Source organism: Dipodomys spectabilis, unplaced genomic scaffold (assembly GCF_019054845.1).
Source record: "Dipodomys spectabilis isolate Male_0828 unplaced genomic scaffold, ASM1905484v1 ptg000069l, whole genome shotgun sequence".
In the NCBI taxonomy this organism is placed as follows: Eukaryota; Metazoa; Chordata; class Mammalia; order Rodentia; family Heteromyidae; genus Dipodomys; species Dipodomys spectabilis.
In genome coordinates, this window is record NW_024870746.1 from 7,001,659 (window position 1) to 7,027,108 (window position 25,450).

The window sequence follows — 25,450 nt, forward strand, 5'->3', positions numbered from 1 at the left end:
AGCACTACCATTTCAGCCACAGCACCACTTCTGGCCTTTCTGTTTATGTGATACTGAGGAATCAAACCCAAGGCTTCATGCATGCTAGGCAAGCACTCTACCACTAAGCATATCCCACTCCCTTGCCCATTGTTTTTCTATAATTGCAACTGCACTGCCTCTAAGACCATCTCTCCTTTTTTTACTTCCATCCAAGCCAGGCACCTACCTGGGTTTTGGAGTACACAGAACCCGAGATATCTGGCACGCCTGTGTTACTGGAGGTGACTGATACACCTAGGGGAGGAAAAAGACATGATTAGCTCAGCTAGCTGCCTGGCCCCTATTCCCAAGATGAAGTGATATCTGTGGCCTTTGTAGCAACAGCACTGCAAGGGAATTTCACTCTGATTTTCTCAAGTTAGTTCTGAGATATAAGAATTCATGACACAAAGGCTCCATGGTCTTTTGACTTTTGGAGCATATGCACAAGTGAAGTGAGTTTAAAAATTTTTTTTTTTAGAACAAGATGACATTTTTAATAGCTCATTAGTACTTATTGATTTTGAATCACTTCAAAGCCAAAGAAGATATAACAAATTTAATATCCATTTCAAATAAACTCTATCTAATCAATCTTGACCTTGAAAAGTAGGGTAGACTGGTCGTCTATTCTGAAGAGATAAAATTTGGGGCTCAAAATCCACACCTTCACAGAAGGTTAAGTAACAGAACAGTCCAATTTAGTGCTCAAGAGCACTCTTACTCTCACCAGAGAGCCTTAGCTCACTTAGTGATGGAGCTTGTAAGCTATATCCTAATGATTTAAAGGGCTAATACAAAGATGAATTTCCAATTTCCAATACAACTCAAGCACTATGGGGAAAAAGGAAAGAGAAAGGGATAGTAGCCCATGTGGAACATAAAAAATGTCATTTCAGTTACTTTAGCTTCTCCATGAAATAAAAGCTCAAATCCATAACACAACTCACATTTCCTGTTAAAATTTCCCTCCTAACAATTTAAGACAATCAGAGTAGTAAACCCCTCATTTTAATTTATTCTCAAACTAAAATATAGATTACACTCTTCCTCCTGAGAAATAAAGCAATGGGCTAAGGAGATAAGCTACAGGATAAAGAATTTACAATCTCTCTTGAGACACTTTAAACAGATTTGCAAAATAAGTGATTGAACTAAAACTTGAACTATAATTTTAAAAAGATACATTAGGGGATGGGAATGTGACTTAGTGGTAGAGTGATTGCCTAGCATGCATGAAGCCCTGGGTGCAATTCCTCAGTATTACATATACAGAAAAAGCCAGAGGTGGCACTGTAGCTCAAGTGGTAGAGTATTAGTCTTGAGCACAGCAGAGCCAAGGTCCAGAGTTCACATCCCAGGACTGGTTTAAAAAAAAAACAAAAAACAGGGGCTGGGAAGGTGTCTCAGTGAGGAGTGCTTGCCTTACATGATGAGATCCACGGTTCAATTCCTCAGCACCACATAAGCCAAAAAAGCCGGAAGTGGGCTGTGGCTCAAGTGGTAGAGCGCTAGTCTCAGCTAAAGAGCTGAGGGACAGTGCTCAGGCCCAGAGTTCAGGCCCCACAACCAACGAAAAACAAAATAAAGAAAGAAAGGAAGAAAGAAAGCTGGGTGCTAGTGGCTTACGCCTGTAATCCTAGCTACTCAGGAGGATGAGATGAGATCTGAAGATTGTGGTTCAAAGCCAGCCCGGGCAGGAAAAGTCTGCGAGATTATCTCCAATAAACCACCAGAAAAATGGAAGTGGTGCTGTGGTTCAAGTAGTAGAGAGCTAGCCTTGAGCTGAAAAGCTGAGGGTCAGCGTCCAGGCCCAGAGTTCAAGCCCCACAACTGACCAAAAAAAAAAAAAGTCACATTTGTGCTTTGTGGCCTTAGACCCTACCTTCCAGAGGTACTCTCCTCTAATATTAGTAACACTGATGGAAAAGTGTTTAGAAGCCCTGGTCCTAGTGGCCCAATTACAAGTGAGGAGTCCCCCATTCACCCACAATTCAACAGCAGTCCTTCAAACTCCAGGACCCAAATCCAACCAATGTTCAGGACAAATGCTGCCTTCAAAAGTCATGTTCATCTGGAATAATGACCTTAGAATCTTCCCAATAAAAGTGGCATCTTGGGGGGAGAGGGAATTGAGGTTTAAGCTTAATAGTAGAGCACTTGTCCAGTGTGAGGCAGTGGGTTTGATCTCTAGCACAAAAAGGGGGGGAAAAAAAAAAAAGAGCATCTTAACTTCCCACATGCTAAAATCCAATTATTTATTTATTTGGCCTAGGGACTAAACTCTGGATCTGGGTGCTGCTCTTCAGCTCAAGGCTGTGATCTACCACTTTAGCCACAGTGCCACTTCTGGCTTTTTCTGCTTATGTGATACTGAGGAATCAAACCCAGGGTGCCAAATGCATGCAAGGCAAGCACTCCTATCACTGAGTCACCTTCCCAGCCCTAAAATCCAATTTTAAAGGGAAACAAATATAAACTATGAAAAAGAACAGAACTATAAGTTAGACATGGTGGCACACTCCTGTAATTCCAGTACTTGGGAGGCAGAAAGATTTTAGTTCAAGACTAGCCTGGGCCTATACACAGTGAAATACTGTCTCAAAAAAACAAAACTACAGAAATCAGAGAAAAAGACTTCCCAACTTCAAAGTAACATGTATACTTTAAATGCACTTAATGGGAATGATACAACAAAACTCTGAAGGACCTTAGGAGAACTTTTTTCCCTTTCCCCCTTTTTTTCCTTTCCCAGCTGACCTTCTGGCAAAACACTGGGAGTTCAGTTATTGAAAAAGCTAAAGTTAATATTGTTTGTGTGGAAGGGTTAAAATAGAAGGTGGAACACACAAACTATAAATGGGACATTTATTTAAAGATAAATCCAGAGATAACAATCTATCTACACTTGATCTATATACAGTGATCTATCTATCAGTTAGGTACCCTTTGCAAAGTTGAGACTAGGTTGCCTACAGAGAAGAGAATTAACTAACCGGATCCTCAAGCTGGGTGGAAGGGGAAATTAGGTTCTAATATGCCCCTGCCCCTATCTTGTCTTATAAATACCAGTTTCTAGTCCACAAGACTTAAATTGAATATAGGGTTGAAGAGACTGTAAATGCAGGAAAAACAAATAGTAACCATAAACATTAAGAGAACCTAGAAGTAGTTGTTTCTCTACTTTCTTCCAACATCAGAATGTCCTGCCTATTTCCATCCTTAAACAGTAATATCATTCCAATACAATATGAGTGATTGAGAGGAGAATTAAGACTCCATCTCTTCTATTACAGCAGTCCACAGAAAAAGTTGGTCACCCTCAACAGGATGAAATTATTCCAGAGGGCTGTGGAGAAATAATTACAAGGAAATCTGAGTAGTATGATTTCTAGTTAACTAATAGTGATGGTCTCATTGCTCAAGTAAACTAAAAATAAAGGATTGGTGGTGTATTAGTGAGTAGACTTAGTAGGGACTAGAATTTCCAGTCAGGATGTCTGCCCAAACCTCTCTTATGCATCCTTACTACACACACAAGTACAAAACAACTAATAAACAAGAATCTCTGAGAAGGCATCAAAGAACTGAGAACCATGTTCTAGGTGAGCTAGCTGGCAATGTTCCAAAGCCTGAATCATCAACTAAGTGATTAGTTATGATTTTATCAGATCTCAATTAGCCAATCTGTCTTTGGGAACTAGATGTAGAAATGAAGCCTTGGAAGATAGTTCCTAACAGATTTGAACACCATCTCTGCCTTTCACCATGACATGGCACTCTAAACTTTTTTGTCCCTTCCCCTCTGCACTTGTCACAGGCAAAGGGAAGATCTAGATAGAAGAGTGAAGACATTTAAGCAGGAGGAGTTGAGTTTGTTTACACCTACTTTCTTTACCAGCCAATCAACAGCTGGAGACTGAGGCTACTCCCCTCCCCACACCCGCCCTTAAAAACCACTGCACCGGAAAACTAAAAGCTCTTTGGCTATGCTAGCATTTGACTGAAAAGACCACCCTCCACCCTTCATCCACAGCATAAATTGGTTCCTAGTGTCCAGAAAGACATTCACGGAAAGAACGCCAGAGTTAGCTAAAGAAATACCACAGTTTATTGAAGACTACAAATATTTTTGTTACAAGTTGGAACTACATGCCTTCCAGAAATCAAAAGCAACAGCAGGTGTGTGCATTGATGTTTCAGAGGTGTTGCACCGCTTGGACTCAAAATGGGTAAGACAGGGTCAGACACATGGGGGAAGAGGGAAATGGGGGAGAGGCAAGTTCAAAAGCCCAGAAGGTATCCACCAACTCATTTTCCCCAAGCCACGCAGGCCATGGCCTCAGCTCAGCAGGCTCTCCTCAGTGGTTTGGTTTCTGAAACAAGACTTCAGTGCAAATTTATACACACACATAAAACACAGCCCCCAGCCTTGGGCCAAATTAGCTCTCAGCCGTCCAGAAATGCTTGTAAGGGGGTGGATATTTTCTTCCTAAAAGGAATCAAATACACAAAAATATATGAATTTAGAGGTTGATGAAGAATAGAATAAGAGCCCTCTGTGGGGTTGGGAACTAGGGAAGGGGGTTCTCAAAAGGCTATTATAACAGCTTTCTGAAATCTTAAGGGAAGTAAGAAGTTAGGATATCCAGAATTGGACAGTCCAACTCTCATACTGTCAACTATTAACTCTTAAAATTCTTTTTTTTTTTGGTTGGTTGTGGGGCTTGAACTCTGGGCCCGGGCTCTGTCCCTGAGCTCTTCAGCACAAGGCTAGTGCTCTACCACTTGAGCGATAGCGCCACTTCCAGCTTTTTCTGCTTATGTGGTGCCAAGGAATTGAACCCAGGGCCTCATGCATGCAAGGCAAGCACTCTACCACTGACCCACCTTCCCAGCCCCTGGGTATTAAATTTCAATGGGGCTTCCAAAGATTTTCAAAATTACAATCATGACATTAATCAGATAACAATTAAAAAGATCTACCTGTCTATTAATATCTAGACCTATCAGCTTAAACTAATTATTGAAAACCATGGGTGAGGGTTTTTTTTTGTTTTTGTCGGTTGTGGGGCTTGAACTCTGGGCCTGGGTGCTATCCCTCAGCTCTTCAGCTCAAGGCTAGCATTCTACCACTTGTGCCAAAGCACCACTTCCGGTTTTTTCCTCTGTTTATGTGGTGCTGAGGAAGCATACCCAGAGACTCATACATGCAAGGCAAGTACTCTTCCACTAAGCCACCTTCCCAACCTGGGTGAGGTTTTTAATACCCTGCCAGAGCTTACATGAAGGTGGAGAATATAAATGCTACTTCTTCCAAATTGCCATGAAACTAAGTTAAGTTTTAAGGATAATTCTCAACCTCTAGTAGTAGCAGCAATATTCTTCCCCATATTCACCTAACAGTCACACACAAAAAAAGTGGATGGAATTATGCCCAAACTCCTATACTTACATCTACCCTGCTAAAGTGAATCACAAATGTCAGGTATGAAAACAAGGCAAAGGGGCTGGGAATGTAGCTTAGAGTGCTTGCCTAGCATGGATGAAGCACAGGGCTCAATTCCTCAGTACCACATAAACAGAAAAGGCCAGAAGTGACGCTGTAGGTCAAGTGGCATAGTACCAGCCTAATGCAAAAAGCTCAGGACAGTGCGTAGGCCCTGAGTTGAAGCCCCAGAACTGGTCAAAAAAACAAAACACAAAAAAGAAAACACAAAAAATAAATAAGGCATAGTGTACATATCTTTATTGTACATATGGAGAGGATTCCTATATTACCCTTCCTCTTAGATGTGCAAATAGGCTTTACAAGACCAGCATACAAATGAAGGAATTGAAGGCTCCAATTCTCTCAGTCCAATTCTCACTCTACTGAGTATTCATGTCTACTCCTTTCTGTCAGTATATTAGGTTTTCTAGCCAAGGACCAAAAAGAGTCATATTTAAAAACTTAAGCCAAAGTTTATCATAGCCTGTTAGCTAAGAAGACATTAAACTCTTCTTTTAGTATTCTAGTATCATCAGTATCATACAAGTTAACACTTGCCTCCACTGACATCTAAGCAAAATTTTGGGGTTCAAAACTCAAGTCAGTCCAAATATTTTAATAACCAACAAATAACCCTTGAGCACTCCCCTCAATTATGAATTATGAAATGTGTCAGTATCAAGTTCTGTTGGTGCTGCTCCCAGAAACTCAAGTCAGCCAAGCACTAACAATCATTATGTAGAGAACAGCACCCTCACCAACCCCGTTTTACCAGGAATCAAGTCTTTTTCCTAAAGTTCATTCAGTAATTAAGCCAGGGCCACGGGGGAGCTTACCAGTGTTGTATCCATGAGACCCATATCCACTTGGCTGTTGGAAAGGGGTGGCTGATGCATTCACACTGACATTCACACCATGCTGCTTAGAAGAGGTAGGAGCCACCTGAAGGGAAAAAAGGCCAGAACTTCAATGAAATGGCAGATACTGTCTGTCCCCAATGTCCTAACTCCAGGGACTGGGCATTATGAGGTAAGGTTAGCTGGACTCCCCTCTTTAAGCCAAAGAGTAGGTAACTCCTCTTCTGATTATCAGCAATTCAAGTTCCACTCCCCCTTCCTAGACCAGAAACAGACCAAAGGTGCCAACTGTTTCTCCTCATTCATTACCAAAGAGTCACCTAGCTTGAAAGCAACTAGGATAGTGTTCAGGGCTGAGATCCTTCACTACAAGGAAACTAAAACTAGGTACTCACAGGGAACACAGCAGGCCCATACTGGAAGGTGCTGGGGAGGCCCGGGACCCCTGTATAGTATGGCAGGCTGGTATAACTGTAGCCAGGAGGCAGCGCCGGATTCAGGAATGTCTGCTGCGTGGTGTGGTGAGTCTGCGTCTGGTTCTGTTGGGGCTGGGCCAATGTTGTGGCTGGAGCTGGAGAGGAGGCATCCCCACGGCCAAACTTGGTGAGGTCACCTGTGACAAGAGAAGCTCACTGTACATCTTTTACCACAATACCAACGCAGAATTACTGGTCTCATCTCACATCATTCTAGAAGATCATATTCAAAGACTCAAGTTCAATTTCTTAAACTATATGTTTTTTTTTTATAGCTCCATTTTGAACTGTTTAGCATATACTTAACACAGCAGAAGTCAAGACTAATGTTGAGGGCTGAGGACATGGTTAAATGATATAGCACTAGGCCCTAGATTCAAATCCTAGCTCAAAAAAACCCCCCAAATCAAAGGAATAACCCCTACCCCCCCACTAATGTTGAATAACTACAATGTTATGCAGTGGGAGGTTCCTAGAACAAAGTTGTTACATAGTTTCTCTGCCAGCTTATTTTGTTTCATTTCCATCCCCTTTCTTCCCATCATATCATCATCAGGCTAGACTTTAAGGACAATGTCAGACCACAGAAAATAAAGTCAGCGATAACTACAGGGAGGCAAAAAAAAAAAAAAAAAAAAAAGAGGCTCAAAGCCTAATAATGAAATAAAATTACCACTGTAAAGTACAGTGAGCAGAGAACATGGGCTAATTCAACCAATGAACCCTCTAGAAAAAGGTGAGAATGGCTGGGTTCAATCCCCAGTACATACACACACACACACACACACATACACACCCACACACTCTCTCTCTCTCCCAGGATGATGAACCTACTAACACACACACACACAACCTGCCACACACACACACACACACACACACACTCTCTCTCTCCCAGGATGATGAACCTACTAACACACACACACACAACCTGCCACACGCCCATCTTTAGCAGGATGATGAACCTAAATCCCTGATTTGCCACATCTCTTCTACATGTCTACTGACGACCTTTACTTATGGCAGGAACTGAATGGGTCCCTTCTCACTATTAATCAGGTTTCTGCCAATATATTTCCCTTTATTAATCACTATCCCAGTCCTACCAGAATAAGGATTGCTGGCCAGGCTACCATCCCTTCCAGTCAGTGGAGTGGTAGGTGTGGGAAATGGGATACTGTAGTAGTCCTAGACAGAGAAATAAAAAAGCAGAGATTTAATGTCATTCATTTTCCAGCCTGAGAACCACAGGTGAATGTTGGAGTACTGCAATTTATCAACCCACTGATTAAGCTGATAAGAGAAGGCATGAACTCCAATTACTCTGGCATACACTGTCCCCCCTACCTGACCATGATCTGAGTAAGGCAAGGTCTACGGATATGCCTTTTGGAGAACACATCAACAAACAACATTTTTAAGCCTCCTCATATAATAGCTGTAAATCTACACAAAATTATTTCAAGAGGTATTTTCCCTACACTCTACAATCTTAAGTGCACGTCCAATAGAAAGCCTACTATGCTACTCAGGAGACTTGAGATCTGAGAGGATTATAGCTAGAAGCCAGCCCAGGCAGGAAAATCCTTGAGACACTTATCTCCAATTACCCATCAAAAAGCCCAAAGTGGTGCTGTGGCTCAAAGTGGTAGAGGACTAGCCTTGAGCAAAAGAGCTCAGAGACAGTGTCCATGCTCTGAGTTGAAGCCTCACTACCTACCAAAAACAAAAACAAAGGGCTGGGAAGCTGGCTCAGTGGTAGAGCACTTGCCTTGCATGCCTGAGGCCCTGGGTTCGATTCCTCAGAAGTGGCGCTGTGGCTCAAGTGGTAGAGCGCTAGCCTTGAGCTGAAGAGCTGAGGGACAGCGCCCAGGCCCAGAGTTCAGACCCCACACACACACAAAAAAAAAAAAAAAAAAAGGAAGAAAAAGAAAAGCAAAGGAGAAAGTGAGAGAAGTGGTAATGGCAGGGGGAAGGAAAGGAAGATAGAGAAGAGAGAGAAAGGAAAGGAAGAGAAGAAGCAAGGCCAGGGACATGGTACACGCCTGTAGTCTCAGCTACTGGAAAGTCTGACACAGGAAGATCCACTTGAGCCCAGGAGTCTAGGTAACATGAGAATACTCTATCTATTTTTAAAAAGGGAAAAGGAGAGTAAAGAGTAAAGTGTTCAGCAGAAGATCACTTGTCTGGTCAAAGTCCTGGGTTTCAACCTCAAGTATTACAAAAAATAAAAGTAGAACAGGAAACTGATATTAATAAGAAGTATATGAATAGTGATTAGTCCATTTAAGCTGTAGGATATACAAAGTGGCAGATTGTGCTTAGCAGATGTGATGCACTAGATTTCATCCCAGCACCACAACAAAACAACACACTTTCAAGATATATTAGAATAAAGGGATTTTTTTTTTTTGTGCCAGTCCTGGGGTTTAAACTTAGGGCCTGAGTACTGTCCCTAAGTTTTTTTGGCTCAAGATTAGCACTCTACCACTTAAGCCAGAGCTCCAGTTCCAGCTTTTTCTGCTTATGTAGTACTGAGGAATCGAACCCAGGGATTCATGCATGCTAGGCAAGCACTCTACCACTAAGCCACATTCCCAGCACCAAATATAGGAATTTATAGGAGTAGTTTTAACAGAAGGACAAATCAGGAACTAGATAGTTATGTAACATCAATTGAATGTGTGAGATAATCCTTCCAATTTTAATTTTTAATGTTCTTTCCAAGGCTCTACTCACATACTCACCAATGGAAATCTCGTCTGAAGCATTTGCAAGTCATCATAACCATAGACCTGTGGCTGAAAAATAAAGACATGTAACAGTATTAATGAGCACTGGTCATGATGGTAACAAAAGAAACAGAAAGGTATTTCAATACAACATTCATTCTCATTCTTCGAACAAGACACAAATTATTTCCTTTAGTTTTAAGTAGGAAAAAAAAGTACAAAGAGTTTATCAAAAGATCAATGGAAAAGTTTTTGAAGCTTTCATGATCTACATACAACTGATTCAAACTAGGCTAGCCTCTGGGTACCAGTAGGGGAGACACAAGTACATAATAAACAGCCGGCTTTACTTTCTATTCTAGTAGTCTCTTGTCTTCAGTCTTCAAAATCTGGATTAAAGATAAAAATATTATTAAAAAAATTTTTTAAAAATCTAGCTTAAAATTTATCTCCTTTTGGAAGGATTTGATTTATTTATTTATGTATTTATTTATTTATGTCAGTTGTGGGGTTTAAACTCTGGGATTGGGCGTTCTCCCTCAGGTCTTCAGCTCAAGGCAAGCGCTCTACCACTCGAACCACAGCACCACTTCAGTGTCCCTTCCAGTTTTCTGGTGGTTAATTGGAGTCTCAAGGGCTTTCCTGTCTGGGCTTACTTTGAACCATGTTTCTCAGATTTCAGTCTCCTGAGAAGGTAGGATTATAGGCGTGAGCCACTGGCACCCGGCAGGATTCGTATTTTACTATTTTTTTCCCTCCAATTTTTGGGCACTAAGTGTTAGTGCTTAAAAAATGTATAATAGTGTTACTTGGGCATTTTATCTGTATGATGTTTACTTAGATTTCTTCTCCAAGGACAAAAACAGGTGTCTTAACTATCCTATTGTTTTGGTTTTTTTTTTTTTTTTTGGTGCTGGTTCTGAGACTTGAACTCAGAGCCTAAACTTTGCTGAAGGCCATTGTTCTACCACTTGAGCCATAGCTCCACTTCTGGCTTTTTGGTGGTTAACTGGAGATAAGAGTCTCAAGGACTTCTGTGTTCAGGCTAGCTTTGAACCATGACCCTCAAATTTCAGCCTCCCCACAGGCACCCAGCTACTCTTCATCTCAATAGGTACTAAATACAAGAAGACCAGGGCAGAAGCCATTTATTCTCAGGATAGAGAACTCAGTTGTTAGTAAGGTCAGAGCCAGCAAAAGATCGACACAATTAGGGAATTGATGCAAGTATAAAAAAATAATTCTCTAAGAAGCAGTCTAACCTTTGGGAATTGAGATCCAAAATTTGTACTTCACATACAGTAAGTATACAATAGAGGAAGCTCCCTTCTGAAAACTAGTTTTTCTCCAACACTACAAAGATTAAAAACCTGTTTACTTATATGTGACAAGTATTCATTTATTCTGTAATTACAGTCTTCCACCTGAAGGCAGAGCTATGAAGAGTAGACACACCATCTTCCCCTTGTGAAGACCCTTCTGTCTCACTTACTGGGTAGGCATGTAACAGCCCAGGAGCCATAATATATGGATTAGGCAACAACGGCGGAACCCCAGGAGGAAGGTTGGGAGGAGCTTTTCCTAAAAGAGAAATAACATTTTTATACTGCCACATAATTACTTACCTCTTCCATCCCAGAGGACTGCCACCCACCTAGAAAAGACTACCTGAAGTCGTAGCAACTGAGCTTCGAGTTGAGGCTGTGACGGTGGAGTTGCTGCCTAAACTGAGACCCAGACTACTGCCACTATTGAGACTGGAGGAGACACTGACCACTGGGGGAGGTGCAGAGACTGTGCTGGATGTGGTAGAGAAAGTGCTGGAGGAAGAATGGAGATTCGCCTCACTTTCCACACTTGTGTGCTTCAAAAACAGGGAGCAGTGGAATAGAGAGGGCAACAGTTAGTAACAGAGGTCAGCAAAGATAAATACATCATAGCCTTCATTACCAAACTTTCCTTCATTAAGTCCTATAAAATGAGTTACTAGTTCATGAGCAAGGAAAAGGATAAGATCTGACTTTAAACTTAAAATTATGTATCTGAGGAAAAAGAGACTCCTAAACAAGTTTTACCTTCAGATCTTTCCCCAAGCAAATGTCCTTAACTCAGCTTAACTCCAGAAATAGATGTTATATTTTGCAATCAATTCTTTGACCAAAAGCTCTACCCTGACCTCTGCTTTATGCTTTAATTTGGGGGAGGGGAGGGGCAAACACTGGGGGGGTTGAACTAGACCTGGGCACTGTCCCTTAGCTTTGTGTCTCAAGGCTAGTCATCTACCAGTTGAACCACAGCACCATTTCAGGTTTTTTGGTGGTTAACTGGAGCTACGAGTCTCACTGACTTTTCTGCCTGGGCTGGCTTTGAACCATAATCCTCAGGTATCAAACTCCTGAGTACCTAGAATTGTAGATATGAGTCACTGATGCCCAGCTGACTTTTGAATTTTAAGCTCTGCAGTATTTCTGGTTTCTATGGCTTCTCTTTGCCTCCCAGCACCGCTCCTTTGTCCTATAATCTCAATTCAGTAAATGTACAAAGTCACAAAGGAAATTTCAACAATTCCCTCTGAGAACCTTGGGGTTGGATGTTAAAACTCTAAGAACCATTCATTGCTTCTCACTATGTCATACTTACCAAAAGAGTGGATGTTGAAGTGCGCCCAGAAGATGTTGATGATGATAAGGTATTCGGCTGCGTAGATAATGTGCTATAAGGATAAAGAGATTGACATCAACAAAAGTGTTATGGCTACCTGACCCATGGTGCTTACATAAAGACAGAATACAGAAGTTAAGGAGGTATAAGATCATACAATAAACAAAAGGCAGGTATAATAAGCACTTAAAGCAAGAGCTGATGTTGAAAGGGGAAAATAAGTATTCATCTGTTATCATTTCAAATAACTTGTAGGTCACCCATTTAACACAAAAAGAAAGGCTAATGTGGTCTCTATTATGTAGATGGCATAAGACAGGACCACAGAGCCCTGTTATTGAAACTCACCAACCTCAACCTCTATCCTCACCCCAAATCACCTGTTGTGTTGCGTGGTGGTGGTATTTGTAATCTCCTCACTGTGGCTTAACCCACCCAACGAGGATGAGTGCTGATTGGTTGTGGTCAGTAAGGAAGCTGCAGATACCGTTTCATTGAGAGGGGGGATACTAGAAGTAGAAGGTGAGTCAGATTTCACTGCAGAGCCTGTAGCACCTAAAAATGAAAAAGGACTATCAGGGGAAAAGAACTATTTTATTTATTTATTTTTGGGTCCGGTCGTGGGGCCTGGGCCCTGTCCCTCAGCTCTTCAGCTCAAGGCTAGCGCTCGACTACTTGAGCCACAGCATCACTTCTGGCTTTTTGCTTTTATGCTTATGTGGTGCTGAGGAATCGAACTCAGGACCGCATGCAAGCAAGGCAAGCACTCTACCACTGAGCCACTTTCCCAGACCCTATTTTTATTTTTTTTGATAGGTTGTGGGCCTGGGCACTGTCACTGAGCTTTTCAGCTCAAGGCTGGTGCTCTACCACTTGAGCTACAGCACTACTTCCAGTTTTCTGGTGGTTAATTGAAGAGTCTCACAGACTTTCTTGCCTGGGCTAGCTTTGAATTGTGATCCTCAGATCTCAGCCCCCTTAGTAGTTAGGATTATATGTATGGACCACCCACATGGCAGAAATGAACTATTTTAAAAGCAAAATGTAACTACAGTCCTAAATGAGATTGGGTTACACAGTAGAAAACTGTCTCTTAAAAAGAGAGGTGGTGGGCTGGGAAAGTGGCTCAGTGGTAGAGTGCTTGCCTTGCATGCATGAGGCCTTGGGTTCGATTCCTCAGCACCATAAGCACAAAAAGCTGGAAGTAGTGTTGTAGCTCAAATGGTAGAGTGCTAGCCTCAAGCTGAAGAGCTGAGGGATAGCATCCAGGCCCAGAGTTCAGGCCCCACGACTGCCAAAAAAAAAAAAAGGGGTGGCCAGAGCTGGGAACGTGGCTGAGTGGCAAAGTGCTCGCCTAGCATGCATGAAGCCCTGGGTTTGATTCCTCAGTACCACATAAGCAGAAAAAGCCAAATGTGACACTGTGGCTGAAGTGGTACAGTGTTAGCCTTGAGCAAAAGCTCAGAGACAGGACCCAAGTCCTGAGGTCAAGCCCAAGGACTGGCAAAAAAGTAAAAAGAAAAAAAAAAAAAGAGGCAACAATATTGAAAGTGTTTGAAGCAAGGTGAAGCAATGATTCAGGGCTGTAATCTTAGTTACTTGGGATGCTGAGAATGAGAGGATTGTAAGACTCCTTAACCCACTACTGGTTCAATGACACATGCCTGTCATTCTCTGCTATTAGGGAGACTGGAAAATTTTGGTTCCAGGCCAGCCTAAAAAAGTACCTAGCGGGGCTAGGAAGGTGGCTCAGTGGTAAAGCGCTTGCCTTGCATGTATGAGGCCCTGGGTTCAATTCCTCAGCACCACATAAGCAAAAAGAAAAAAGCTGGAAGTGGCACTGTGGCTCAAGGGATAGAGCTAGCCTTGAGCTGAAGAGCTGAGGGACAGCGCCCAGGCCCAGAGTTCAGGCCCCACGACCGGGCCCCCCCCCCCAAAAAAAAAAGAAAAAAGAAAAAGTACCTAGACTCCATATCAAAATAAGGAATCTGGATTCACTGGCAAACACCTGCCATCCTAGCTATGATGGGAATCCCAAAATATATGCATTATAGCCCAAGTATACACCTGAGCAAGAAGCAACTATCTATCAAAAATGCCCAGCAAAAAACATGGCTGAAAGTATGGCTCAGCAGTATCACACCAGCCTAGAAAGCAAGAGTCCTTGGGTTCAAAACTGCAGTACTACCACCAAAAAAAGAAAAAACTGACACAGGAAGAAAAACACTAAGAAAAAGCCTAGAGAATACCTACCTTCAACAGATTGCGTGGTCTGTAACTGCGTGGCCTGCACAGAACTGAAGCCATTCTGGTATGAGAAAAAAATAGGAATAAGAACAAACTCACAGGTAAAAGAAATTGGCAATCACACAGCTTAGTTAATCCTTTTAGAACAAATGCCTAGGTAACCAAAGGATCAATACAGTGATACAAAATAACTAAAAATGAAAACCAGACAATTACAGAAAGCACTTGAGTGACTTAGAGCAACAACTAAATAGGTGAAGTTATCCAAACCTAAAACTAATTTAGGAAAGGCACAAAGTCTAAATCCAGCAATCACTGTGGAAGGTTCTAAGACTAAGAGCCAAATCATCTATCCTGACCACTGCATCTGGTAATTGCTCCGTATCAGCTCTGGTATACACTAGCCCTCTCACCAACAAGCAGACAAACCAAGGTAAGATGTACTGATACGTTCTATGAAATCTAACAATGAGACCTTCCAAGAGAAAACGGGTATTTGAAATCCATTCTGTAAGACACAATCTATACTGTAAAGAGAATGGTTTTTGGCTGAGTCTCCAGGTTTGTTTAGGAAAAAATATTGCTAATCTCAGAAGTGTTTTGTTTGTTTTTTTAAATGGCTGGTCCTGGGTGTTATCCCTGAGCTTTGTGCTCAAGGCGAGTATTCTGCCACTTGGGCCACAGCTCCACTTCCGGTTCTTTTTTTCCCCCCAGTTTATTGGAGATAAAGAGTCTCACAGACTTTCTTGCCCAGGCTAGCTCTAAACCATGATCCTCAAATCCCAGCCTCCTCAATAGCTAGGATTATACAGGTGAGCCACCAGCACCTGGCTTATTTTTCTATCCTTATTTTAAAATTTTCAGCCAACATTCCTAAAGTTTCTTAAATTTGCACCTAACGATAGGCTCCAGGCAAGGTTGTAAGTAAAATATTTAAGAGACCTTGGCATTATTTTCAAAATAAATGCTAAGAGGCTTGTGAAATTAGTACCTTTGCCTGAGTCAAGTCCTTTTGGGGTGATGAAGAGATGGAGCTGGGGTACCGCCGAGTCTGTGTGGATCTCTGTTCATATAGAGGGCCCTGAGCATTATTTTGGGAGGTATAGGTTGTCGACTGAATTGGGCCACTCTGATAACCAGACTCCTGACTCTGGTTAGATGAAATTGTAGATGAAGATTCACTGTGAAAATGAAAAGAAGAGAATCTCAGAAACACAGTAGATGCACTAATACTATGGAAGTAGAAACAAATAACAACAGTGTAAGTTAGGCACAGGTGAGCTCAAGCCTGCAATCCTAAACTATGTGGGAGGCAGACATCAGAGAATCATGGCTTGAGGCTAGCCCAGGAAACAAAAAGTTCACAAGACTCCAACTCAGGCATACACCTGTTCACCCAGTTAAAGGAGAATCACAGTGCACCTATTATCCCCAGTGACACAGGAACCAGAAGTAGGAGGATCAAAGCCCAAGGCAGGTTTGGCATAAAGAAAGATCCTACCTTGAAAATAACCAATGCAAAGAGGCTGGAGGAGAGACTAAAGTGGCAGGGTACCTCGCTGGCAAAGTGCAAGGCCCTAATTTCAATCCCTAGTACCACTACCACTACCACCAAAAAATAAGCATATATGTATATATGCTTAAAAATATCAGCCAGGCATTCATGATTCATATTTGTAAATTTAAACACTGGTTTAAGGGATCAGTCGTGGGGCTTGAACTCAGGGCCTGGTCACTGTCCCTGAGCTTCTTTTGCTCAAGGCTAGCACTCTACCACTTGAGCCACCTCACCACCTCTGGCTTTTTCTGTTAATGTAGTACTGAGGAATCAAACTTCATGCATGCTATGCAAAAGCATTCTACCACTAAGCCACACACCCAGATCTAATTTTAATTACTTTAAAGACTGGTATCAGGAGGATGGAGAATGAGGACAACATGGGCAAAACTTCTCAAGATCTCACCTCAGCCATTAGCTAAGTATGGTAGTATACACTTGTCATCTCAGCTATGGCAGGAAATATAAACACATGCTGGTGGCTCACACCTGTAATCTCAGCTACTCAGGTGGCTGAGATCTCAGCATTGTGGTTCAAAGCCAGCCCATGTAGAAAACTACTTGCATGAAAAACAAACAAAAACATCCATACATATCCAAGAAAAAAAATGAGATCCTACCTCTGAAAAAAATCAAAAGGGAACATGGATGTGTGACTCAAGTGGTAGAGCCATCTGTCTAGCAAGTACAAACCTTACTACTGCCAAAAAGAAAGAAAATCAAAATAAAATTTCAAAATTGAAAGAAAACCCATCTTTCCCTACAATCTATAGGTATAAGCTCAAAGTCAGTAAAATGGACACTACTCTTGGTCTGTTTTGTACATAACAAGAAGCTTCAACAAAGAAAAGTCATTTTTTGCTCAAACTCAATTTGTAAAGTCCTGAGCTCCAGACTTCCTTGACAACCTTGTTAAATTTAAGATTACTGGCACTTGTGAGTCAACCAGTTTAAGAGTCCAACAAGATGTTTGTTGTTATTCTTAATAAGATCTTCAAAAGAGATTGTGTGTGTGTGTCTGTCTGTCTCAAGGTCTTCCTTTCACTCTCATTCAGCTTTTTCACTAATGCCTGGAGGTCTACCACTTGAGTCACACTTCTAGTTTTTCTGCATTTTTCTGGAGATGGAATCTCACAAATTTGTCTGCTAGGGCTGGCTTCAAATCTCTATCCTCCTATCTCAGTAGCTAACATTATAGACATGAACCACCAGTACCTGGTTGAGCTTGAACATCCTAAAAATATCCAAGGAGCATATATCTGTTTCAAGTTACAAATAAACACACACACATGCGTGTGTGATGTATGTATATACACACATATGTGTATTCATATGTTTGTATGTGTTTTTTTCCCTTGGATGTGGGACTTGAACTCAAGGCCTAGGCACTGTACTGTCCTGTCCCTGAACTCTTGCTCAAGGCTAGACCTCTACCACTTTGAGTCACAATGCCATTTCTGGCTTTCTGGTGCTTAGACATAAAAGTCTCAGAAGCTGATGGCTCACGCCTGTAATCCTCATTACTCAGGAGGTTGAGATCTGAGGATCGCAGCTCAAAGCCAGCCCAGGCAGGGAAGTCCATGAGACTCATTTCCAATTAATCACAGAAAAAGTCTAAGTGGCACTGTGGCTCAAATGGTGCTAGCTTGAGCAAAAGGAGCTCAGGGATAGCGTCTTGGCCCAGAGTTCAAGCCCCAGTACACACTCACAGACACAGACACACATACACACACACTCATGGATTTTTCTGCTCAGGCTGGCTTTGAACCATGATCCTCAGATCTCAGCCTCCCAAGTACCTAGGATTACAGCTGTGAGCCACTGGCACCTGGCAACGTGTGTGTGTGTGTGCGCGTGCGCGCTTGTGCATGCACATGCCTGTTCTGAGGCATGAACTTGGGTAGGATGCTATTTCTGAGACTGTTTGCTCAAGTCTAATGCTCTACTACTTGAGCCATAGGTCCAGTTCTTTTTGGTGGTTAACTAGAAATAAGAATCTCATAGACTTTCCTTTTTTAGGCTGGCTTTGAACCGTGATCCTCAGATTTCAACTCCTGAGTAGCTAGGACTATAGGCAGGAGCCTATAGTCTGGCTAATACATATGTATCATATTTGTATCTATATTTTTCCTCTTAAAATACATATTTATAGGACTGGGAATGTAGCTTAGTGGTAGAGTGCTTGCCTAGCATACATGAAGTCCTGGGTTCACTTCCTCAGTACCACATACACAGAAAAGGCCTGGCACATAAATTAAACAACAGCAGCAGCAGCAACAACAACAAAAACATATATAGCAGTCAACAAAATACTGTGATTGACTACTGTTCTCTCATCCAGTCAATGCATGACTTCTCTAGAGTTTCAAAAAACTAAGAAAAAATTTAAAAGATTACTGAAAGAGGTCCTATAATTAGTGTTTCCTATACCTGGCCGTGCTGGTATACAGGCTACTTGGAGCCTGACTTGAAGAGGCGCTCGTGGTGGGGGTAGACTCATAATCAGAAAGAACAGGCTCTGACCCAAACTGCAATGCCCCAAACTGCAGATTTAGCCCTGAGATATCTGCTGAGCCAGGCATCTCCACAGCCAGAGCAGGAATCTACAAAGATGAGTGAAAGACAACAGAATTTAATTTCTAAACTTAGTCATAAATCTCAATTCCCAAATAACACATCATCAAGTACCTTAGAAGTCAGGGAGGCCTTTTTCTTCTGCTGTTTCAGTTTTTGCTGAGCCGGCTGAGGGCTGGAGGATTGGTTGTCTGAAGACACAGGAGACATCTGTGGGGCCGAGGTGGATTTACTTGGCAAAGGAGAAGAGGGTGGTGGAGGTGCTGCTGTGGAGGTAGCCACTGCAGGTGGCTTCTCCTGAAGGAACACCTCCATCATGGTTGAAGATGGGGTAAAAGCCTGGCGCTTTGTAAAAGGGCTATGCACTGTTGAATCATTTGGATTCTTCAAATCTACAAGAGGAAACCCAAAGTAAGAACAAAGGTGATGTGTGGTCCCAAAAAAATACTATCATGTACTAGTGCCATAAATGAGGCCCTCAAGATTCAGAAACTCATTTAAACATGTACATTTGGGATTGAATCTCATCTCCTTTGGTAAATATTATAGGATTTGTTAAGTAACATCTAATTAAATCAACCCTTGAACTTTGCTTTTATAACAAAGAAATCTACAAATTGCCCTAAGTTAATAAGGTCTTAGATGGCCCATCCTGTGAACCCAAAAGTAGTTTGACATTTAAAAAAAACTGTGGGCTAATCTAATGAGAATCTCATCCAAATACCTAGATCAAAACAAAAACAAACTGCAACTATGCATGTAAGTTTGATAACAGATATATTATTTCAATTTTTATTATCTAAGTTTCTGACTAAGGAAAATCAGAGAAATACTGCTCATTCTCTTCGACACAGTTATCAATCCTCCTGCCAGTCTATTAACAATAATACTAGAATGGGTAAAGGATTTAAGTCACTATAATCTTCTTACCATACTGCACCAGAGATGGCGATTGTGTGGTCGAGCTCATGTCCCAAGAGGAGGTGGTGGTGCTTCCAGATTGAGAATGCTGAGCTGCCAACTGAGCCAAGGCCTGAGCAGTCTTAAACTGCTCCAAGAACTGGGAGCCTGTGGTACTGCCACCTTTAGCTTCACCAACATCACCAAATCCTTTCCCTAACATGCTCACCTACAGATCAACAAAATAATTAGTCTCTGGATCAGTAATCTCACTCAGCTACTCACAAAGTTATTTATCCAGCCAAAAACCCAAGACAGATCAGAAAAAGAACATGAACAAGGTGTATATATTAGCATATGGCTGTAATCTTAGCACAAAAGATAAGGACAGGATGATACTGAGTTACAAAGCAGCCTGGGCTACAAACTAAGTTTTACACCAGCCTAAGCTACACAGTATGACCTGATCAGATAAACATATACACACATGAAAGAATGTTACCAAACCAAGAGTCACTGCATATACTTAAGTGTCCCAGCCACTCAGAAGGATCACTTGAGCCCAGGAATTCAAGACAGACTACACAAGACACTGTCTCAAATAAATGTAAAACATTAAAAAATGAAAAATAAGAGCTAACAGACTGAGTACACAGCACAATCTGTTATGTTTAGTACAAGTTCTACAGTAAAAATTATTTAGGTTCAAACCTTAGGTATGAAATCTTGGAAAATTTACTATTACTCTCTCCTTATCTCAGTTTACTCATCTGAACAGGAGAATAAAAAGAAGTCACCAAGAGGTGTGGCTTGTGCCAGGTGTCAACGGCTCACACCTGTAATCCTAGCTACTCAGGAGGTCGATCTAAGGATCATGGTTTGAAGCCAGCTAGGCAGGAAAGTCTGTGAGACACTTATTTCCCATTAGCCATCAAAAAGCCAGAGACAGAGCTGTGGCTCAAGTGGTAGAGCACTAGCCTTGAACAAAAGTTCATGGACAGCACCTAGACCATGAGTTCAAGCCCCAGGACACACACAATAAGGTATAGCTCTAGTGGCAGTACATTTGCCTACCAGTAAGTGAAAGTCTAAAGTTCACAAGCTCAATAACACCAGAAAAAAAAAGTACACACAAGTTGTAGGATTAAACAATATATTTAGCCAGGCACCAGTGGCTCAAGCCAGTAATTCTAGCTACTCAGGAGGCTGAGATTTGAGGATCACAGTTCAAAGCCAGCCTGGGCTAGAAAGTCTGAGACTCTCATCTCCAATTAACCACCAGAAAACCAGAAGTGGTACTGTGGCCCAAGTGGTAGAGCGCTAGCCTTAAGCTGAAGAGCTCAGAACAGCACTCCGGCCAAGAGTTCAAGCCCGATAACCAACAAAAAGAAAAAAATACTTTTGCACTTACTCCCTCCTGTACAATGCACACTAATTACTCAAAAGTTGAGACTATTATGAATAGCAATATGTGTAAACTTAACGTTTTTATGAAAAAAAAATTTAGAGGCAGTTGGGTGCTGGTGGCTCATGTTTGCAATTCTAGCTACTCAGATCTGAGATCACAGTTTGAAGCTAGCCAGAGCAGAAAGTCCCCAGGAGACTCTCAGCTCCAATAAACTACTCAAAAAAGACAGAAGTGGCGCTGTGGCTCAAGTGGTAGAGCACTAGCCTTGAGCACAAAGAGGCTCAGGTACAGATTGCAGGTCCAGAGTTCAAGCCTCCAAAACAAGAAAAAAAAAAAAAGATAAACACTTCAGAGGCAAGAGGATCAAGGTCAATCTGTTAACAGTTAAACTGCCTCAAAAATTATAAGAACCGGGCTGGGAAGGTGGCTCAGTGATAAGAGCGCTTGCCTTGCATGCCTGAGGCCCTGGGTTCGATTCCCTAGCACCACATAAACAAAAAGAAAAAAAGCCGGAAGTGGCGCTGTGGCTCAAGTGGTAGAGCGCTAGCCTTGAGCTGAAGAGCTGAGGGACAGCACCCAGGCCCAGAGTTCAGGCCCCATGACCGGACCCCAAAAAATAAAATAAAATAAAATAAATTATAAGAACCATTAAAAGCTGGTAACATTATCATTCTGTCCTCATGGATAAAGTTAAGAACTGTAAAGCTCCCCACACCTTTAGTATTTTTTAAAATAACCAATATTTGATTATTAACATGAAGGTAATTGTAACATTTTACTTCAGTCACAAAGATTTTTCCAATAAAACAAAACCAATTAACCACAACCATCTCAATTGAATGCGGTGACTATGAAAACACAGGTGAAAAAGAGATAGACACCCCAATTTTCAAACCAATCAACAAATCAGTGTGATTGCTTCCTAATAACCAAGAAAAACTCCCTTTTGGGGGCAAGTAAGTCTCACCCTATGGCCCAGACTGGCCTTGAACGTCACCAAGTTCTTCCCACTCATTCTCCCTCTTTCTCTCTCCCTGTCAGTCGTGGGGCTTGAACTCTGGGTCTAGGTGCTGTCCCTAAGCTCCTTTTGCTCAAGGCTAGCACTCTACCATCTGAACTACAGTACCACTTCCAGCTTTTTTTGCAATTAATTGGAGATAAGAGTCTCTCAGATTTTCCTGCATGGGCTAGCTTTGAACTGCAAACCTCAAATCTCAGCCTCCTGAATAACTAGGGTTTTAGTTGTGAGCTACCAGTGCTCGGTTAATATCAGAGGTTTTGGACTGCTTGTTCAGCACTTGTCCACTGGACTAATAACACAAGCCACTTTTTAGCTTTTTTTTTGGTACAGGTACTAGGTTCTGATCTCAGGGTCAGCGCTGTCCCTCAATTTTTTCACACAAGATGAGCTTTCTATTACTTGAGTCACAGCTCCATTTTCAGCTACTCAGGAGGTTGAGATCTCAGGATTACAGCACAGTCCATGGGCAGCACAGTCCATGAACTTTTTTTTTTTTTGGGTCCGGTTGTGGGACCTGGGAGCTGTCCATTAGCTCTTCAGCTCAAGGCTAGCGCACTACCACTTGAGCCACAGTGCCACTTCCGGCTTTTTTCTTTTTTGCTTATATGTGGTGCTGAGGAATTGAACCCAGGGCCTCATGCATGCAAGGCAAGCGCTCTACCACTGAGTCACCGTCCCAGCCCCATCCATGAGACTCTTACCTCCAATAAACCACTCAGAAAACTGGAAATGGCACTGTGGCTTAGGTGGTAGAGTGCTAGCCTTGAGCTGAAAAGCTTAGGGGCAGTACCAGTCCCAAAGTTCAATCCCCATGACCGACCAAAAAAATGAAAAGAAAAAAGTGATGGTACCATTTGTGACTTGTTCGTTTAGATGATTTTTGCCTGGCTGGATGATTCTGATCTGTTTCCTGAGTAGCTTGAATTACAGGCTTGCACTGCCACAACCTGTCTAAATCATGAGGATTCTGGTTTAATCAATAGATTAGTTGCTTTAGATCTTTAACTTGATAGCATTATTGGGAAGTGAAAGAAACCAGGAGGTAGACTCTAGGTGAAGTAAGTAGGTCACTGGGGTGCTTGAAGGTATACTGTTATTCCTAGTCTCTCCCTCTCATTCCTGTTTCCTAGCCACTATAAGGTGGAGCAGCTCTGTTCCATCACATCAAGGTGGAAGCAAGATCCTATACTAAAACTAACCAGTGAAAAAATGTGACAGCTATATTGTGCTAGCTTGGCAAGGGCAAAGCAAAAAAAAAAAAAAAGATAAAAATTCCTTGGGGTGGGAATGTGGCTTAGTGGTAGAGTGCTTGTCTAGCATGCATGAAGCCCTGGGTCTGATTCCCCAGTACCAGATAAACAGAAAAAGCCAGAAGTGGCACTATGGCTCAAGTGGTATAGCTCTATCCTTGAGCATAGAGAGGCTCAGGAATAGACCTAGGTCTTGAGTTCAAGGCTCAGGACTGACAAACAAATGTCCAGACCAAGGGGTTGGAAAGGTGGCTCAGGTAGAGTGCTGGCCTTGCATGCATGAGGCCCTGGGTTTGATTCCTCAGCACCATATAAGCAGAAAAAAAAGCCAGAAGTGGTGCTATGGCTCAAGTGGTAGGGCACTAGCCTTGAGCTGAAGGACAACGCCCAGGCCCAGAGTTCAAGCCCCACGACCGACCAAAAACAACAACAACAACAACAAACAAACAAATGACCAGACCAAACAAAAAAACCTTGCATAGTGGCAAATTCCTGAAATCCCAATATTTGGGAGGCAGAGCAAGTCAGGAGAATCCTGAGTTCAAAGCCTGGGCTACATAGTATACTACATGTGAGTTTGAACTACACTGGTTTTGTTTTCTCTTTTGTAGAAGGTACTGGGGGCTTGAATTCAAGGTTACACAGGAAATCTACCACTTGTGCTATAAGTCCAACAGAAGTGCTATTAAGTCTAGTCCAAGAACCTTTTTCAAAATTAAACTGAAAGATGAAGACCACATTTAACAATAATATTTCTTAAATGTTATTTAACATTTATATTTAGGGCTGAGAATATGGCTCCTCAGTGGTAGAGTGCTTGCCTAGCATGTATGAAGCCCTGGGTTCCATTCCTCAGCTACACATAAACAGAAAAGGCTAGAAGTGGTGCTGTGGCTCAATGGCAGAGTGCTAGCCTTGTGCAAAAGTAGTTCAGGGACAATGCCCAGGCCTTGAATTCAAGCTCCAGGATTGGCCAAAAATAAATAAATAAAAAAACATTTCATATTTAATATTTATTCTCAGTCTAAGGCACATTAAATAATATAGTAATGCATTAATGAGAAAGTAAAGTCTACTTAGTTTTACATTTATAAAACAACGTGCGTTAGAAGAAATGTTATGGCAACAAAATTTGAATTACTGTTTATAAGCTACTTGAGAAGCAGGATCCCAACTCCTGGGGAAGCACAATGGCTGGATGCAGAGGCGCCTGTCTAACATTCTCATTGACATAGAAAAGCTCAAGTGGGAGGATCATTAAAAAAAGCCACCCAAGACATAAATGTCCCTACCTTGAAAATGACCATCCAAAGAGGGACTAGAATAGTGGCTCAAGTATAGAGCTCTGCCTACCAAGTGTGAGAAACTAAGATCAATCCCCAAAACAAAACAAATAAATAAGGCCTTGAGTCACCTTTTATTTTTATGTTTTTGTCGGTCGTGGTCTTGGACTCTGGGCTTGGGCCCTGTTCAGCTCAAGGGGTGTGCTCAACTACTTGAGCCACAGAGCCCCTTGAGGTTTTCTGAGTGGTTTATTGGAGATAAGAGTTTCATGGACTTTCCTGCCCGGGCTGGCTTTGAACTGCGATCCTGCGATCCTCAGATCTCAGCCTCCTGAATAGCTAGGATTACGAGTGTGAGCCACTGGTGCCCCGCACCTTTTATTTTTTGGATGCCTATCCTGGGCTTGAATTCAGGGCCTGGGTGCTTTCCCTGAACTTTTTTGCTTAAGGCTAGTGCTCTACCACTTGAGCCACAGTTCTACTTTCCTTCCCAGTTTAGCTTTGAACTGCAATCCTCAGATTTCAACCACCTTAGTTTTTTCTTTTCTTACTTTTTTGATGACAATACTGGGATTTTAACTCAGAGCCTGGGCGCTGTCCCTTAACTTTTTCTTTCAAAGCTAATGATCTACCACTTGAGCCACAGTTCCACTTCTGGCTTTTTGGTGGTTAATGAGAGATAAAAGAGTCTCACAGAATTCTTTCAGGCTAGCTTCAAACAAAAATCCTCAGATCTCAGCTTCCTAAGGAGCTAGGCCTATAGGCATAAGCCACCTGCACCCAGCCACAGGACATCATGTTTACTCTCATATTCCTTTGAAGATAGTTAATGAGTTTAGTAGTTTTTTTAAGTTTAGTTGCCAGTACTGGGGTTTTAACTTAGGGTTTCTTCACATTTGCTTGGCTAATGATCTAGCCCTTAAGCCATGCCTCCAACCTGGCTTTCTGCTGATTATTTTGTCTTGTTTTGT

The 25,450-nt window shown here is 42.0% G+C and overlaps 1 protein-coding gene and 1 non-coding gene across 20 annotated transcripts in view; both read right to left on the minus strand.

Annotated features, from left to right (window-relative positions):
- The window catches only part of Ubap2l (ubiquitin associated protein 2 like), a 60,721-nt gene that overhangs the window by 4,332 nt on the left and 30,939 nt on the right, over positions 1–25,450 (minus strand). For 16 of the 19 annotated variants that reach the window (XM_042682130.1, XM_042682120.1, XM_042682128.1 and 13 more), the window contains 14 exons: positions 19,548–19,746; positions 18,732–19,009; positions 18,474–18,646; positions 15,477–15,666; positions 14,492–14,546; positions 12,619–12,793; positions 12,218–12,290; positions 11,246–11,441; positions 11,070–11,158; positions 9,593–9,646; positions 7,952–8,033; positions 6,765–6,982; positions 6,349–6,454; positions 209–276 (listed from right to left, as the gene is read on the minus strand). In XM_042682130.1, coding sequence (XP_042538064.1) covers positions 209–276; positions 6,349–6,454; positions 6,765–6,982; positions 7,952–8,033; positions 9,593–9,646; positions 11,070–11,158; positions 11,246–11,441; positions 12,218–12,290; positions 12,619–12,793; positions 14,492–14,546; positions 15,477–15,666; positions 18,474–18,646; positions 18,732–19,009; positions 19,548–19,746 — 1,956 coding nt within the window. Of the gene's footprint in view, positions 1–208; positions 277–4,109; positions 4,514–6,348; positions 6,455–6,764; positions 6,983–7,951; positions 8,034–9,592; positions 9,647–11,069; positions 11,159–11,245; positions 11,442–12,217; positions 12,291–12,618; positions 12,794–14,491; positions 14,547–15,476; positions 15,667–18,473; positions 18,647–18,731; positions 19,010–19,547; positions 19,747–25,450 lie in introns of those variants that run through there. The other 3 variants (XM_042682132.1, XM_042682133.1, XM_042682131.1) reach the window with 1 other exon arrangement.
- LOC122109782 lies at positions 8,099–8,233 on the minus strand. The gene has a single exon (XR_006147750.1). It is a non-coding gene; the product is annotated as a small nucleolar RNA SNORA58 (small nucleolar RNA).